The following is a 16,753-nucleotide window of genomic DNA, read 5'->3' as shown; positions in this document are numbered from 1 at the left end:
TCAGTAATTGAATCCTTTGCAGGGTCCGCGCTTACATATGGAACTTGAACAATAGGTATTTACTTAAATTACATCGATTACCTCAGACATGTGGAATCTGTACGTCCTGCCCACTTCCCTGAACCTTTGGAGCCGGGATCCTGTGGGGAACATAATGGGCTTAATTATGGTGTCTGGACTAGCCATGTAGAACCCGGAAGGCAGGAGTTAACCTCACCTCACCTTTTACATGCCAGTGACCCCAGGCTTGGCTGGGAAGCCTGGGGCCTCTAGAGCAGCTTCTGGATTACCACGACATTCACTACCTGGTGTGATGGCAAAGGGAAACCCCATGCGAGCACGGCCATGGTGCCCGTGCCTTCTCACCTCGGCCCGGGCGTGGTGGGTGACGCTCGGGGCACACTCCCCGCTCCCCGCTCCCGCCCGCCCATGGAGAGGCCGAGGACGGCAGCAAAATCCCACAGTAGCGCCCGCCGTGCTGCGGCGCGGGGGCCCGGGGCTGCCACCGCCAAGGCCTGGCAGCAGTGGGGCACGATGCCGGCCCACCCTGACTCGCCATCTCACACGGCAGCCCCGCGGGGCCCGGCCGCGGCTGTCACATGGCAAGGGGAGGGGGCTGCGGCGGGGCGGGCCGTGCTCGGGGCTCCCCCGGCCGCGCGGAGGCGGGCTGAGGTGGCGGAAAGTTTGCGGAGTGGCTGGCGGCGGTGGCGGCGCTGCGGTCCCCTCCCGCTTTCTTTACTTTTTTCTACACAGCCGTCTCCCACCGCCTTCCCCCATCAGCGGTCGCTCCGGGGCATGAGCGGCAGCCGCCACCCGCGCTGAGAAGCCGGAGGTCGTGCCGCGCTCGGCTCTGTCAGTGGGACGAACGCCAGGGACGGGAGCGCGGGCAGCGGCTCCGAGCCCGCCATGCTCCGCCGGCCCCGCTCGGCGCTCGCCGTCCTCCCGGTGCTGCTCCTGCTGCCGCTGCTGCTGGGCGGCCGCCCCGCCGCCGCCCGCTGCCCCGCGCCCTGCCGCTGCGCTGGGCACCTCGTCGCCTGCAGCCGCATGGAGTCGAGCCGGCTGCCCGAGCGGCTGCCGCGGGGGGCGGTGCAGCTGTGAGTATCGGGGCGGCGGGCTCCTCGGCGGGCTGGGGGCACCGGTCTGCGTCCGCCCGCCCGCCATCTTCTGCCCCCGGGGCCGCGGACGGGCGGGCTTTGAGGGGAGCGCGGGTGTGGTGGCGGCAGCGAGGTGCGGGAGCGGTCAGCGCTGGGGCTGCGGCCGAGCTGTCAGCGGGACAGCGTCCCTTGGGGCGGGCTGCGGCCCCGGCCGGTGGCGGCGATAAGCGCCCGGCTGAAATGGGCCCGGGAGCGCTGCACAGTGTCGGAGAGGGCGAGGAAAAAGTTCTGTTGACTTTCTTAGACAACGTGCAGTAATCATCACGTTAACGCTGATCGGTGTGTTGGGAAAGCTCCTATCGGTTTTCTTCGTGCAGCTCTTCATTCCTGGGGAGTTTTGGCGCTGGTGATGGTGCGGGCCCGCCTGGGCCGGTGCCGCACAGTGACCGAACCCAGGGCAGCGCGAACTCAAGTGCCAGCTAAGGAAAAGTTACTTTCAGTAACAAACTTATATAGAAAAAGCATAAATTAGGTCTGCTGTCTAAAAGCTTGAAAATGGCCGAGGTACTTCTCACATTTGTTTTTAATAGCTTGTCACTGAAAGATCTTCTGTATTAGTCGTATTAATTTTCTATTACATTTTCAAAGCAGATCGAGATAAGGGCTTTAAAGTAAACAGGAAGACTTTCAATTAGTTGTGGCTAATTCTGTTCAATTGCCTCGTCTGGAGGTCATGCTGCTTTACTCATGAAATGTGGATGGCTGTATTGACACCATATGGAACTGAACACAGGCATGGCTCTGGGAGTTGAATATTTCCAGGACTGGTATACGAAAGTGTGAGGGGAAAGAAGCTTTTTTTTTTTTCTTTCTCATGTGATTGAAACATACAGATCTACTACTGCATCTGCTTTACATTCAACAACTGGTTTTGTTTTCTATTATATTTCATTCCTCTGAGTTTTTTGAAGTGTTTCAGTACGCCCCCTTAAGTTTTCCGACAAAACCTAAGGATTTTGTTTTGATATAAAGTAAGCTTTATAGTTTAATTTCTTAGTTTAGCATACGTCATTGATGTTGAAATTCAGATGAGGTAAATAAAAAGGAGAAAATCACAGAACTTTTCGTTTTTTAGAGTTGCCTTAAAATGCCTTAAAAAGCATTTTTCATTAGCAGTAATCCAAATTTGTTTTTTCCACTTATGTTCCCGAGAGACAATAAAACACATTGCAGGGCTTTTTCTGTTAGCAGGAGGGACATTTTTCTAATTAGAATTCCCTTGGTAGTGTAAATTGCCCTTATGTAAGTTCACATTCCTTTAAAAGTGTGAGAAAATAAGTTCCGCTTGTATAAATAAGCTTTGGTCTGTTGTAAGGAACCCTGCTGTGATTACTCATTGGACAGCTGTGTCACTTGCTTTTAAACTCACAGAGGTACATCTTTGTAGGTGTCGCCAAACCATGTGGTCTGGCCGCTTTTGTGTAAATATTTCTTTTGTTTGTGACAAATGCCTTAGAAGTACCCAGCTCTTTCTTCCTTCCTCTCTTAATAAGAGCAAGGAAGAGTGTGGCATTGTCTGTTACCTCCAGCTACCCCAGTACTTGGACCTGGGATTGTGCAATTTGGTAATTAATGAGTTCAGCTTTACATACGCAAAAAAAAAAGGTTTGACTAGTTTTTGGATTATTGTTGCAACAAACTGCACATTACAAATTGTAAAAGACTGTTTATGAATTTTATTGCTATATGTCTGCTATGTTTTCCATGAAACTCTATAGGGGGTATAGCCAAAGGCTAGTAGTTAATTGCAGGCTTTCCAGTCCTCTTGAGAAAACAACAGCTTTTTTTACCACCTTCTTAACATACACAGGCGAGACCCCCAAGCAGGAGAATGGGAGCTGCTCTGCCTGAGAAGGTCTAGGCCCATGTCAGGCTTTACACCTTCCTTTGCCCATCTATGCTCACCCATATGGAGAGCTGGTTTTTGAAACTCCTGCTGCATACTTTCATGCCTTTTTTTGTTCACACTCCCTTCTGTAATAAGAGTGACCTCAGAATGGACAAAGAGAGCGGAAAAAATGAACCTGACTTATGTCCCCTTCTTCTTGGTGGCAGGTGTGAGTCTACTGTGTTGTATGTGGAAGTGTCTTCCAAAGTGGAGTGCAAACGGGCTATAATTGCCAACTTCACTGTGACTTTAGCTAAAAATGCCTTCCTCTATTACCTTGCCTTCATGAGGGGTAACAGTCTGCTGAAAACTGTTAAACATTTTTAATGCCTTTGTGTACAGATAGTTTTGAAGTTGGATTTCCGTTTAATTCCAGGATGTGTATCCCGATATTGCAAGAATGTGGGGTTGTTAGAGCTGGTGGAGGAGGAAGAGTGTTGGGCATTGGCCAGAGTCCTCCATGTGTGCAAACTCCCACTGGCACTGCAGAACCTTTTGCCAGGTTCACTCAGGAATGCTAGAACTATCGGTGGGGCAGGAGGGAAAGTCTGAAAAATGGTTTTCACTTGTGTTTGTATTACATCTTTAGTATTTACATTTTATAAATCCTCTAGTTCTCTACCAGTATTGCCAGAAGAAAAGCTGTATGGTTTTCACAGCTGTTTTTCAATATTTTCCAGACTAAAGCTTGAGCATAGCAAGCTGATTTATGAGTCACTTTGGATCAGTGTCTTAAAACAGCTACAGCCTGGCTTTTTGTTTTTCAGCTCTGCTGATTTCTGCTGAATTAGCAGCTCTATAGGCCCCAGTGGGACTGATTAAGGAACTGTTGCTGGATTTGCATTTTAAAATTTGACTTGGGGCTCAGGTTTCTGAGTTCTTTAAGGAAGAGGATGATAATTGTGACTAAGTGTTGTAAATTAAGTTAGAGTCTAAAAGTTATATCTATAAAATGTGTGAAGAAGCACCTTCTCCCTCTATGCATTAGGCTTCCTTTCACTTTTTAATCACACAAACATTGATGTTCAGAGTTCTTTCAGCTAATGTTGGGACTTGTGAGTTACAAAAGATGGTCACACAAACATAATGGAACAAAGAAATTAGTTTCTTTCATAGAACAGGTTCTTTGAGGGTAAAAACTGTGGCATGCTTTCTCAAGTAGAGACAGTTCTACTTAAATGTCCAATCACTTCTATTAGAAATGTGAGCTGAAGAACAGGTATATATGCTTACTATTTCTATAAAGACTTTCTTAATATGTATCTGATTTCTGACTTTTCAGAATATGTTTTATCTCCTATGACTTTTGAGCTTCTAGTAGCAAAAGTAACCACAGAGGGAAGTTTCTCCCGTCTTGTAATTTGGTTTTAACATACAAGGAAAATTCAGAAATGGAAAACACATAGTACTAATGTTTGAACAATGTCAGTTCCATTTCTGTGAAGGAAAAACAGAATTTAATTTTCCAACTTATTCTTCATACATGTTTTAAGGTATGTTGAGAAATGCATTGGACTGAAATAAACTTGTAGCTTTTCAACTGGGATGATAGATTTTTATATTTTAAAAAATTGTGCCAATCCAGTGCTTGTAAGTTTGAAGAACTTCTACAGGCTTGAGCTTCATTTAGATTATTAGTAAAAGGCAAATATTTTAACTCTTGCTTTCACTTCCAGCCACTCTGATTGAACTTGAAATGTAACTTGCAAGGCTTTTTCTACCGAATGTTCATGAAGTTTCCTATGCCAGTGGTACTGAAGTAATGTTTAGTAAAAATTTACAATATGTATTTTATGCAACTATTAGTAGACAAGCATATATACTGTATGAAATAGGCAATTCAGTATTGTCTGGAGGGTTGGGCATTTTTTGTTGGTTTTTTGCTTTGGGATTTTTTTTTTTTCATCTTGTATTTGACAGCCTGGTGTAAGTAAACCAGGCATAAGAAATTTCCGTGTATGTATTTTTTAAAGTAGGTGCTACTTGGAGAATGTGAATGTATCTTTAGTGTTAAAAAACAAACACCAAAAAAAGTGGTTTGAGACCTAGTGTTAGTTACGCTCACGGTTGCCTTGATAGACTCCAGATGGATGTGAGCTTAAGCTATGAGTGAAAGTGTCTGGCTCCAGTGTGGTGATCATGCACAGCAGTGGTTGTAATTGCAGGATTTTTACAGTTTAAGGACTCTGCCAGATTTTTTTTTTTTTTTAACATGTTTTAACTCCAGCAGAACAAATCTACTCACGTCTGTTACTGTCTGGTGGGTCCTTTAGGCAAACTTGCCTTAAATAAACCTTTTGCAGAGTTTTTAGGTGAAATGAAGAAATGCAGGTTTTTAGCACTAATGTTGAAAGCTCTTTGTTGAAATAATTACTGACTCCTAAGTCTTGTCTGAAGCGTGAACAACAGTAACATGTTAGGCAGTAACAGCCATAACTTAACTGAATTTTGGCTGTTTATTTGCATAGTTCTTATAATCCCTACAGACTGAAGCCAAATATTGAATTAAGTTTAAGGGCCAAAGCTGTCTCTACTCTGTCTTTAAGGACCAAGTTAGATTGCTGTCTAGATTTTTGTAGCAGCATACTTTTTCAGTATTTACACTTAGGAATGCAGTGTGAGAATTTCAAACCTGTGCAGCTAATGCCTTCAGATCTTAAACAAAGGGATTTTTCTCCAGTGTATGGTCTGGAGATTGTTTGCACTAGATTTTTAAGTCGTGAAAGATTCAGTCCTCTAACTTTAGAGGTTCACCTAATACACGGGAGAACTCAAAATCATAGTGGTGGAACTAAAATTAGTGGGCTTTGGAAAACATTGACACTGTATTGGTTTTCCATTGTTAAGAGGAAAGTCTGTAGGGGTTTAGACACCTGGAAGTCAAGGCACAGATATATATTAGGTGCTTGAGTCCAGAGCTGAGTCTCTGAAAACATCCCCTTTGTGGCCACCTGGAGGTGGTGGAATGTGTTCCCCTCTGTAGGTGGCCCTCCCCCAGCCCTCAGCCCCTTCTTCTGGAAAATGCCATTCACACCTGCAGCTCTGCCCTGTGCAGTCCTGGCTTGGGAAACCCAGCACATCTCTTTTCCCTGCCTGTGGCTCTGAACCAGGCTCTCATGCCACAGCTCAGCAGCTCACTGGGCATGGTCCAGTTGGCTGGCTCAGAGCACACCTACAGCTGAGTACTGGTGATACCCCTCACAATACCCATGTGTGCCTGGGATTATTTTTTATACTTAATTCTTATTTTTACTGGGGGATTTTTTAATTGCCAACTGTAGAAGAGGAGCGAAAGTGATGATGAAACTGTCCCGGCAACATTGAACGAGTCAGTTGGGAGAATCTAAAACAGGGTTTTACTATCCACCTGTTCTGCTAAGGAAACCTAGCCTAGGTGCCTGGCTGGATTGCAGAATTACACCTGTGTCTGAGGATGTGGAGTCGTGGATGCAGGGAAACTGGATTTCTCTGGATCTGTGGGTTTTCAGGGCTTAGTCACAGAGCAGAATGCCTAGCCCAGACCCTGAACTTGGCTTTGTTTAAGCCAGCTCTGGTCTGTGTGCAGCAGGGATATGCTGTTCATCAGCTTTCTTCACTTCTGGAACTGTGGATGGAGAGCAGACATGTTCATGGCAGTCAGAGCTGTGTTTGGCGTGCTCAGCACAGATCACTCTGCTGAGTCATCTTACCCAGAAAAAGTGAGGAATCGTGTAGTTTCTACACAGATTCAACTTGAAATGACACTTCATGCTTGTGTGGCTTGATGAGGACCCCAGGTGTGGTGGATGACTCTTAAGTGCTTAATTAGCGTGGGGAATAGTATCATGGAGTGTGAGCGTGAGCATTTATTTTTCAAGAAAATTGAAAAAAAGCACTCTTTACTGTTACTGTAGCTGCTCACTGCTGAGGTGCACTGACTCATTTCTTTATGTGTCTGCATTACAAACACTCACTGGAGTGAATTTAAGAACTTACTAAAATAATGTCATTTTTGTTAGCTGGCTTGGATAAATGCAGTGTTTTAACTTGGGACAAATGCTTGCAGATGTCTGGATTGATGCTGGTGAGATAGTGATAATCTGTAGTAGGGGAACAGAAAAGTGCACGTTTTGGTGGGTGAGTGACTGAGAAGGGGGAGGCCTTCAACAGAGCTAGTCATGGTCACAAGATGAGTTGTGGGTCTGTACTACTTGTGCAGAGGTTAGAGAAGTGCAGGTTTGAGTTCCTGCAGTTAGCTTTTCTGTCTTTCACTTTACAGTCACTCTTATTTCTGTTATATTTCCAAAACAGAAACATAAGGCTGAGGCTACAGCAAAAATTTCTTAAGCCTCTTGTATGATGTCAGGTGTTTGAGAGGGTAAAGATGCATGGCACTGTAAGGAAAAATATTTCTTGTGGTCAAGAAGTGTTATATTTTTAGTACCTGGCTTGTTTTGTAGCTAATGCTGCAAAGGTGTTAACAATTGTTTATAAGCTGCATCAATATATACTGGGATCTTCAACATGGCACAAGCTAAGGGTTCAAGCTGCTTCTTCAAGGGTCATTAAGTATTAAGTGGTATTAATATCACCAGTATACAGACATCTTAAAACTCAGAATTAGCCCTTGCTATTTCCGTTTTCTTCTGCTATTTTTTGAGGTCTCTATTGAATTTGGTTATGTGGGAATGGTGTCTGGAATTTTGTGGAAGCATGAAAATACAGTTGTGATTCATGGGTAGTCCTCATTGTGTATTTGTGAACTATGCATTGCTTTTGAGATGCATGTGAAAAGAGTGAAGTATTATGATTAACCCACAGAATGAGACTGCAATGACTATGGTTTTTGAATTTTCCTTGTTGAAGGAACCAAGAGGTTGTTATAGCCATATTTTTTGTTGTGAGAGTATGTGGGAAAGCAGTTGTTGGTTTATCTGAGTCAAAATCTTAAGATGTTTTCCATGGGTCCTATGTACATTCCAATGAACAGTTCTATATTGTTTAGAGATACTAGGAATTCCTTTGACACTGCTAGCAGTGATCAAGGTATTTGCATTTGTATTTGTATATTTATGCCTTGTGTAAGCAAATGAGTTTCTATTCTAATTTTGCTAATAAAAAAAATCCTTTTATGTACTTGGAGACAAGCGAGAACATAATTTGGATTGAAATTGCACTGCTTTACCTGATATCGTATGGCAAAACTGACAGGGTGTTTATTTTTGTAACCTCACAGGGACTTAAGTCACAACAAATTATCTTCAATCAAGACCAGTATCTTGGATCACCTTCATAGTCTTCAGGAAGTGTAAGTTAATTTGTCTTAATTAAAAACCATACCAAAACATAAACCCCAACCAAAAATACCCAACCTGTGTTTGTGTATGCTAATTGTATAGTTGTTTCTCTAGGGATGGTTGTTTGAACAACAAAGATTCTTGCTGTTCTGATATTTTACATTAAGTGAAACTGAAATTATTTTTAAATTTTGAGGTGACAGAGTTCAGCAGTTTAGCAAGTCCGATGTACATAGTTCTGATTAAAATTAAAGCTAACTCTCCCTTTTGTAATATTAATAGGAAGTTGAACAACAATGAACTGGAGATCATTCCAGATCTGGGACCAGTCTCAGCAAATATAACTCTTCTGTCTTTGTAAGTAAATCTTACTTTTGTCCCTGTTTAGTGGAACTAACTCTACAGGGTTCATGGAAATATGTGTATTACAGAGATTAAAGTAAGATAATTGGAAATAGAGCAGCTTGTGGTTAGGAAGTCGATTATGTCATATTATTTAGTAGTTCTTTAAAATGTGTATAATTGAGCTTAATCCTTGTAGTTTTTGTGCTTCCCAAATACAAAGACTGCATTAGAATTAATTTATGTTGTGGTAGTACCCAGAAGCCTCAGTCCTGTTGTGCTAGGCACTGTATGAGCATCTGTAAATGTTACACAAACTTGTACAGTGCTGTCTTTAAAACAAGACTTACACTCCATCTTTATGCATCTTGGCTGAGATCCTGATGTGTTAAATCATGGCTGAATTCCATTAATTTCACTGGACAATACAGGGAAATCCTCTTGAGATGCAGCTTCAGCACAAGTATCTAGGTCAGAAGATGTTTTGCCAACGTTGTGAAAAATTTTTTTTTGAGCCCATTTTAATGTGTGGCACTTTTTTTTTTTTACTGCAGTTAATACATAAAGTTATGACACATGATTGTGTCCATGTTCATTGCATTTCATGAAAGAAATGAGTAGGTTACTTGGTGTTCATGTGTAATACGAGTATAATGTAAAAGGCACACAGAACCCATAACAAAAAAAGCTGATTTTAAAGGAAATCTTATTCCTGATGTTTTAATGATAAATTAGTTGGATTTCTTTTCTGTGATTTAGTTTCAATAAACTGTTGAAGGAAGATGTAGAAAAGTAGCTACTATCATACTGTTAGTTTAAAAAAAAGACCTGATTTTCGTGTATGGGATTTGTGTTTTATCAGTGGGAATCTAAAGTGTCTAAAGCTAATAATTTGTAGCCCTCTGGTCAAATCCTGTCCTTGAATACAAATTGCAAGTTACCTTTCTTGAAGAATCCTGAAGGGTTAAAACAATACAATAAACTTTGGAAAGCTGTTCAGTTAATTAAATTGATCACTATTCAATTGCTTACATCTGGTGATTTATAGGGGTTTGTTTTTACTCTAGGCCTAGGTCAGCCAAGTCAGCTGGTGCAGCCGCTGTGTCTGGGCTGCTCTGTTTGAATAAGAACTAAGTGACATTTGATACTGATGTGGTTTCTTACTGATCAGAATCAGAAAAGAATGAAAGAAAAAGCAGATGGTGTCTGACAAATAACTGTTGAATTTAAGTACTTATTTTATTTTGTAGTAGCTTTGGCATTACTTTTACACTGGCATAGCATTCTGTAGTTCAAGCATCTAATTGAGCTAAAATTTCTTTTATATATATATATATATATATATATATATATATATATATATATATATATATATATATGTATGTATATATATATTTACCACCTTGCTAAAGTCCTTTTTACCACAAGGCTAGAAATATTAGCATAATAAAGTGATTTATATAGTCTTGCTTTTTTTTCTGAATTCTCAGCATTTCTCCTTTTCATGGAAACTCAACAATTGTTGTTTAGAGGAAGCTAAAATCATTCTTTTGCAGCTGTGCAAAAATTTTGGTATTCCTTTGAGAGAATAAATAATTTTCAGTCACTGTTGAATTGTTTGTTCCATATCCTTATGTCCCTGACTTGGGCCATTTACTCAGGCAGTCAAACATGGAAAAATCTTTGCTATGCACTGTATATGCTAACACTTGAAAGAAAAATAAGTATTTTCTAAAAGCTTTTATTACGCTACTAATGCAGTTAAAGTTGCTCTTGTTGGGTGTTAGCTGTTTTTCATTCTAATTCTGTGTGCGGATAAGGAGATTACTGAATGGAGCTGTGCTACACTTAAGATTTAGTACCTATTCTACAACTACAGCAGATATTCCTGGAGTTTAGTATGGCAGAAATAATTAATGTTTTGTGTTAACTTACAAATTCCAATCTACAGTAGTTGAGACAATTGTTTGTTCTATATCAAAACAGATGAACATAGAACATAAAAATAAATTGTGTTGTATTGTATTGTCCAAAAATAATTCATCTTGTCTCTTTTACATGGCTTTTCTTTAAAACCTAGTGTAGAATCATAGAATCGTTTTAAGTTGAAAAAGACCTTTAGGATCAAGTCCAGCCATTAACTCAGCACTGTCAAGGCCACCACTAAACCATGTCTGTAAAAGCCACATATGCACGTCTTGTAAATACTTCAAGAGATGGTGGCTTAGTCCCTTTCCCTTTGCAGCCTGTTCCAATGCTTCACAACCTTTACCATGATGAAATTTCAGAGAGCAAAAAGGTCTCTCCTGAGCCTCCTGTTCTTACTGGTTGGATATTATTTATGTAAAGGTACTAAATTTAATTTCATAGAAAATAGTATAAATAAAGAGAAATAAGCATATAACTGCTTGGCATAAAAAATATATAAGGTATTGTGATAGCATAAATGGACAAATAATCTAATGATACTTGGTTTTTTTAGATGTGAAAAAATACGTGCATTTGGTTTTTCTGTGGTGGATGTTTTTTGAAGGGAACTGATTTAATGTATCTTAAGTCATGTGAAGAGAGCACATATAGAACAATTAGAATATAAGTTTAAGAATCACTCTTTAGAGAAACATCTGATGACCTTCTCCAGGATTTTAAACTTTTATAAGAAAGGAGGTTGTGAAGCCTTTCCAAAGCAAACCACTGTTTCCATGTTGAGTCTTTGTTCTGGCTTTCAAATGATAGCAGAAAATAGAGTGATAGTCTTCTAGCTTTGATTCCACTTCTTGTGAGATACATATAAGTTGGTTCATTACTATCACTTAAAAAACCCAGCTGGTTTTTTTCCAAGGAATGCTGTAGAAGTGATACCCTCTTTTCTTGCCAATATCTGCATTGTTGAAGGAACTCTGTTACAATATTTTTTTCTTTCACTTGTGAAGAATTCTCAGTGAACTGGGGAGCCTTAGACTCTTACCTGTTCTGAAAGAATTTTCTTGCCCTGCAGAGGAAATTACACTGCTGGTATGTCTGCACAGTAGTGCAGGTATCCCCACACAGCCATGTATGTCTGAACTCTTTGAAGGATATAAACAAGCATGGGTGGATTATCATTTTAGTTCAGTTTCCATTTCTGGAGCTACCTCATTTCTAGCTATCTAGTTGATATTTTATCTAAATGAGATATTTATGTACTAATGAATTATTCAGGATAAACATTCCCAGAGCAGGAGATGATCCCTGTCTGTCTGTAACATGAAACAGCAATGCTAACGTTTTGTTTTTACCAATGCCAGGTGAGGGTTGAGCATCTTGGGAATTCAGTATCAGGCAGGCACACCCCCTCACCACCACCCTGGGAGATGTGTCAGTGTGAAGGAGTGAGTATGCAAGGATATTCAGGCACACTCTTGTTACATGGCTGGAGATGTATCTATGATTTTATTTGTGTGATGATTCTATTCTTGTTAGAGCTTGTGAGCCTCCTGGGAATCTGGATACAGCTGTGACCTATGTGGGTGGTAGTTTGGGATATATCTGGTCAGGGGGCCTAGGTCAGGTCTCTGAAAATTAAATTGCAGGGTGTTCTTTTTGCACAGCCACCAAGCCCTTTTATATACCTTCTGTAAGAGAAGGCATGAAGAGAGCAGTATATGGAGGCAGGGAATTTCGGGTATTTGCCAGAGATTGTCAGCACAATAGCTCTAGCCAGGAGATCAGGTCTCACACGGGCTGGCAACTCTTTTGAGGAGAGTATTGGATTTAACAGCTGCTTAAAACAGGTATATGATGTGCAGGCAGTACACCTGGTAGTGTATTTATCTATCCCTCAAAGTAAAATATGTTAGAAGTTTTCTAGTTTGCATTCCTGAAGTAAATGTAAAAACAGTTTAATTAATTCTTCAATTAATTAAATTAATTGCTTCAAATTTTTGTAGTAGAGAATTATTCATTTCTAGGAGAGAAAACAGTTTACTTTTTACTGCTCCAAGATAGGTGGATTGCTTTTGTATCAGGTACAAAATGGGGCACTAATGCCCTCATTCCAGGAGAACAAGTGAAAGTTCTGAGTATTGTTTCCATTCCCATGACATTGCTTGTCCAAGATGTACCAGCTCTGTCCTTTTTATCCTAAAAATCTGCCTGAACTAGTGGTCTTGACACATGAGAAGAAAACTAAATACTGCCTTTCAGGTCTATTGTTGTTGTAGTTTTGGACCTAGGGGAAAAATCCAGAAACAGATTGAAACCAAATGGTGTAAGTACAATAGCCTTGTCTAGAAGTCCTGTTTGGTGTTTTACCTACCAGCTACTATTTGCATAGGGGTTTTACTTAAAAATTCTTCTGAAAATGTTAGCTACTTCTGATGTTACTAGTACTTTGTAAAGAAGAGACTGATTTGCAAATTCAGCAATGTTAGGTTAGATTTTGTATAAGGATATACAGTTTAAATAAGAAACCCATGCTACTTTTACTTGCAGAATTTAGAAAAAAATACGTAGTTGTATGCACTGTCCAACATCATCAGTAGACTGTATCCTTCAGTACTGTGAACTATGGAAAGTAGCAGTGACTGTGAAGAGATAGAAAAGCTTGGAGTACTGAAGTATCCTGTCTCTCCAACTAGAATTTATTGTTCTTATCAAAACATGTGTGTAGAACTGGTATTAAAGCCCCCATGTTTCTTATTACCCACATCCAGGATATGTCCCATAGTAATGCACTCGTAGTCGGTAGAAACTAGAAGAGCTGTACATGCCCAAGTCTTTCATGCATATAGTGAAATTCTAACATTAGACTAGTTTTCAAGAATGGAGTGTTTTAAATAGCCATGTAAGTTTACATTTTATTGAATAGGAGATAGTTTATTTAAAGGCACTAGAGCATATGGTGTAGGTGATTCAAGTTGTTAGATTGTAAGGACTGATCATGTTAGTTTAGAACACAAACAAATACTTGGTTGTAGTAAAGTCAGAGAGGAACATGTGGAAGTTAAAGGGTGCATGAATGATTCACAGTTCAGGAATGTTTTTCAAGTCTTACAGTAATGTGTGTTTTATATTAGGTTCCTGCTTCACTACTCTTTTAGAACATGAAATCTTCTGTTTATGAGAGACATAATGAAAATGTGACATGGTAGAGATTTTTCTATGCTGTGCTGGGGGAATCTTCCAACTCTATCTGTAGAGGAAGCCTTTAAGGCAGGGACTGTTGGACTGTTCACTTTTGAGTTCTGAGATACTTAAAAGTGCTGCCAAAACTGAGGCAGTTTTTTTTGAAATGTGGCCATGTGTTTGTTAGACGATGAACAGAATCCACAAGCCACTTCTCTGAAGGTTTTGTACAGCCTTTAGTTTGTAAATGTCTTTCTGTCAATATGTGCTGAATTTAAATTTACTGGCTTTGCAGATGTGTCTTGTCCTGGATGTTTAAAATGGTAAATGAACAAAAAGTACTAACAGAAAAGGTCAGGAGGTAAAACAGGACAAAAGAATTGTAAAGTAGCAGTCCTAGGTGACTGCACAGGTCACAATAAAACTATTGCAGCTTTAAATTTAGCTTTCTAATCAGCCACTACAAAATTAGCCTGATGATTTATCTTACTTTATGCACAAACATAGTTACTGAAGAAAAGTGGCAATTAATCCCTTCTACTTTTTTTTTAATTTTTAAAAATTTTTTTTAGTATTGTGTGTCTCTTTCTGTTTCAAATGTGGAAAAGGGCAAAAGTGCATTTATGTGTGTGATTTGATAATGGGCATCCCAGATCAGGCTTCAGATAGTCATACTGAGAAATAAAAATCAGCTAATTAAACCAAACACTCAAAGTAAATCATGCATTTGTCCCATCTGACAGTTTAGAAATAAGAGTGATAGGTTGCACTTTGTGGCAGTAACTTAAACCCTTGTGAAAGGCCTTCAGTAAAGACAGAAGGATAGGTGTGAGAAGTTTGCCTCTGTGTCATCTCACAGTGGTCTGGGAGTGAAAGCTGTGTGTAAAATCCTGGAGAACACTGTCTCAGGAGGCAGTTAGAAAGCTGCAGTCACAAGAAAGATGTTTAGATGAAACTCCTGAAAATGAAAGCTTGCATTCACTAGGAGCCTTTCCCCTCTATGCTTGCCAGAGAAAGTGGTATTGTTTGTTTATAAAGCTAGCAAACTAAACTGGAGTCTGGATCCCAGTATGAAGAAAACATTGGTCAAATATTTTACATCCTTGTCATCTCTTCAGCTACCACTTTATTATGGAAAGGATTAAGATTTGGATGCTGCCTGGAAGAGTTTGTTTTGAAGAAGGATTGAAAGAAGGGATAGAGGAATGCCAGAGAGTGGTGGTAAACCATGTGTGACTTGGTCTGAAGTTGTGAGAAAAAGCTAGAGCGAGGAACTTACTGGAATTTGTTCTTGCAGTCTTTGACTTGGTGTGGAGACTCAAGAGGAAGTAAATGAAAGAATTTGAAAAAAAAACCTGACTTACTCAGGCTTACAGACATGAAAACTCAATTTTTATGACAGCAATTTAGGCTGAATGATGGGAAAGAGAAGTACATAGAAACCCATAGTTTGTTGTAGCAAAAATTGTGTGAGTGAGAGCCTAGATTAATGCTTTTGCAATGAGAATGGAAAAGAATGCAAATTTTATGAACTATTTGCAGCGGATAAATCTGTCATGATTTTCTGATCAGAGTGGTAAAGGAAAAGGTAAATTAAAAAGAATCGTAATGGACTACAAAAATAGCGAACACTGTTCTGATATGACAGTATGGAAGAGTGGCAGGAATTTTACAGAGGAGTGGGGCATATGGAAAATGGAAGAAGTGAGAGTGACATTGAGAGGTCAGGCATAAGTTTGGATTTTATTTTAGAGAATTGGTGGTGGTGATTGCAATAGAACCATGAAATCACTTGTGCCTTGAGTGAAAGAAAATTGGATGGGAGAACATTGCTCACCTTGAATGATTCAAGTTAGGGGTACACCTAGGGGAGTGTGCAGTCCAGTCTGCCTAGACTTTGGTCTGCACCCTCTAAAAGGGAGGATTGCTCTGTAATGATAAAAAATAGGTGTTTTTACTTAGGAGCTCTGTACATTAGATTAGAGAGATGATGTATAATACTCTAGGGAACTGTACTGATTTTATCTAGATCATATTTAAAGTTTTCCAAGATTTTAGCTTTAACTAACTGTCACACAGCTTACCAGGTCTGTATCAGGCTATTCCTGTTGTCAGCTTTTGCCAAAGTAGCTATGCTTGAATTGCTTTTGTTTCAGTTGTTAAAATAAAGGGATGAACTTACACATTCACTTGCCTATCACATGCTAGGTAACTTGTGATTATTTTGGAAAAGCCAGAAAACTAAATTGGAAACAGACATCAGGGTATTAAGAAGAGAGTTTGGAAGAAAAACTTAATTAGTTGCATATTGGTACTATGACTGGAATCAGAAGAGAATTGTTATGGAAGTATCATGTGTTTGAAAGTTTGGATTTGTCTCTTCTTTTTGATGAGGAAAACGTATCTGATCACTGTTTCAGTCTGCATCTTTTCCCCTTTCCTAGTTTATGTTTGATTTGGGAACCAATAAACCTTTGGTTTCAAGTTTTGGACAGGGTATCAGTATCCTACAGAGTTCTGAGTTTTCATTTTCTGTAATGCCTGTGTAATATAAAGACACGAAATAGAAAAACAGAGTCTTTCTGACATCTGGCTTGAAAGAGGAATGAGAGGCATGGATAATGAAATGGAACCTTCAAAAGAGGGAACAACTGCTTGCCACAAGGAAGCTCATGTGTGAGAGAGGTATCAGACTTGTAAACCTACCAGTGGAACTGGAAGTGAGCCAGAATCTAGGCTCTATTTCTGCTGATTTTGTCTTGGAGAAAAACAGTTTCACTTGCAATACTTCTGTGACTAACACTTACAAATATTAAAAAAAAAAAACCCAACAACCCAGACTTTCTTAATTCAGGGTGTCTTAATTGTGAGAAGAGCATGTAGTCCGATTTATATCAGAAGCTGCTTTTTTTGTAAGCGTAGAGTTCAGCTTAAAAATTCAGTATTTTAAATAATGTAATTGTTCATTACAATGTTGCCCAGTATTC

The 16,753-nt window shown here is 40.0% G+C and overlaps 1 protein-coding gene across 3 annotated transcripts in view; it reads left to right on the top strand.

The window, feature by feature from the left end:
* Window positions 1-906: 906 nt before the first annotated feature.
* LRIG3 (leucine rich repeats and immunoglobulin like domains 3) overlaps window positions 907-16,753 on the top strand; it is a 38,084-nt gene continuing 22,237 nt past the window's right edge. For 2 of the 3 annotated variants that reach the window (XM_054273374.1, XM_054273382.1), the window contains exons 1-3: window positions 1,036-1,094; window positions 8,258-8,329; window positions 8,601-8,675. In XM_054273374.1, coding sequence (XP_054129349.1) covers window positions 1,045-1,094; window positions 8,258-8,329; window positions 8,601-8,675 — 197 coding nt within the window. In that variant the 5' untranslated portion in view covers window positions 1,036-1,044. Of the gene's footprint in view, window positions 1,095-8,257; window positions 8,330-8,600; window positions 8,676-16,753 lie in introns of all 3 variants that reach the window. The other variant, XM_054273366.1, reaches the window with a different exon arrangement.

The sequence above is a fragment of the Melozone crissalis genome, unplaced genomic scaffold, assembly GCF_028551555.1.
Source record: "Melozone crissalis strain CALT ecotype California unplaced genomic scaffold, PUWL_Pcris_2 ptg000004l_1, whole genome shotgun sequence".
Classification (NCBI taxonomy): domain Eukaryota; kingdom Metazoa; phylum Chordata; class Aves; order Passeriformes; family Passerellidae; genus Melozone; species Melozone crissalis.
The sequence above is the reverse complement of the archived record's forward strand: the minus strand, read 5'-3'. Positions and strand labels throughout refer to the sequence as shown.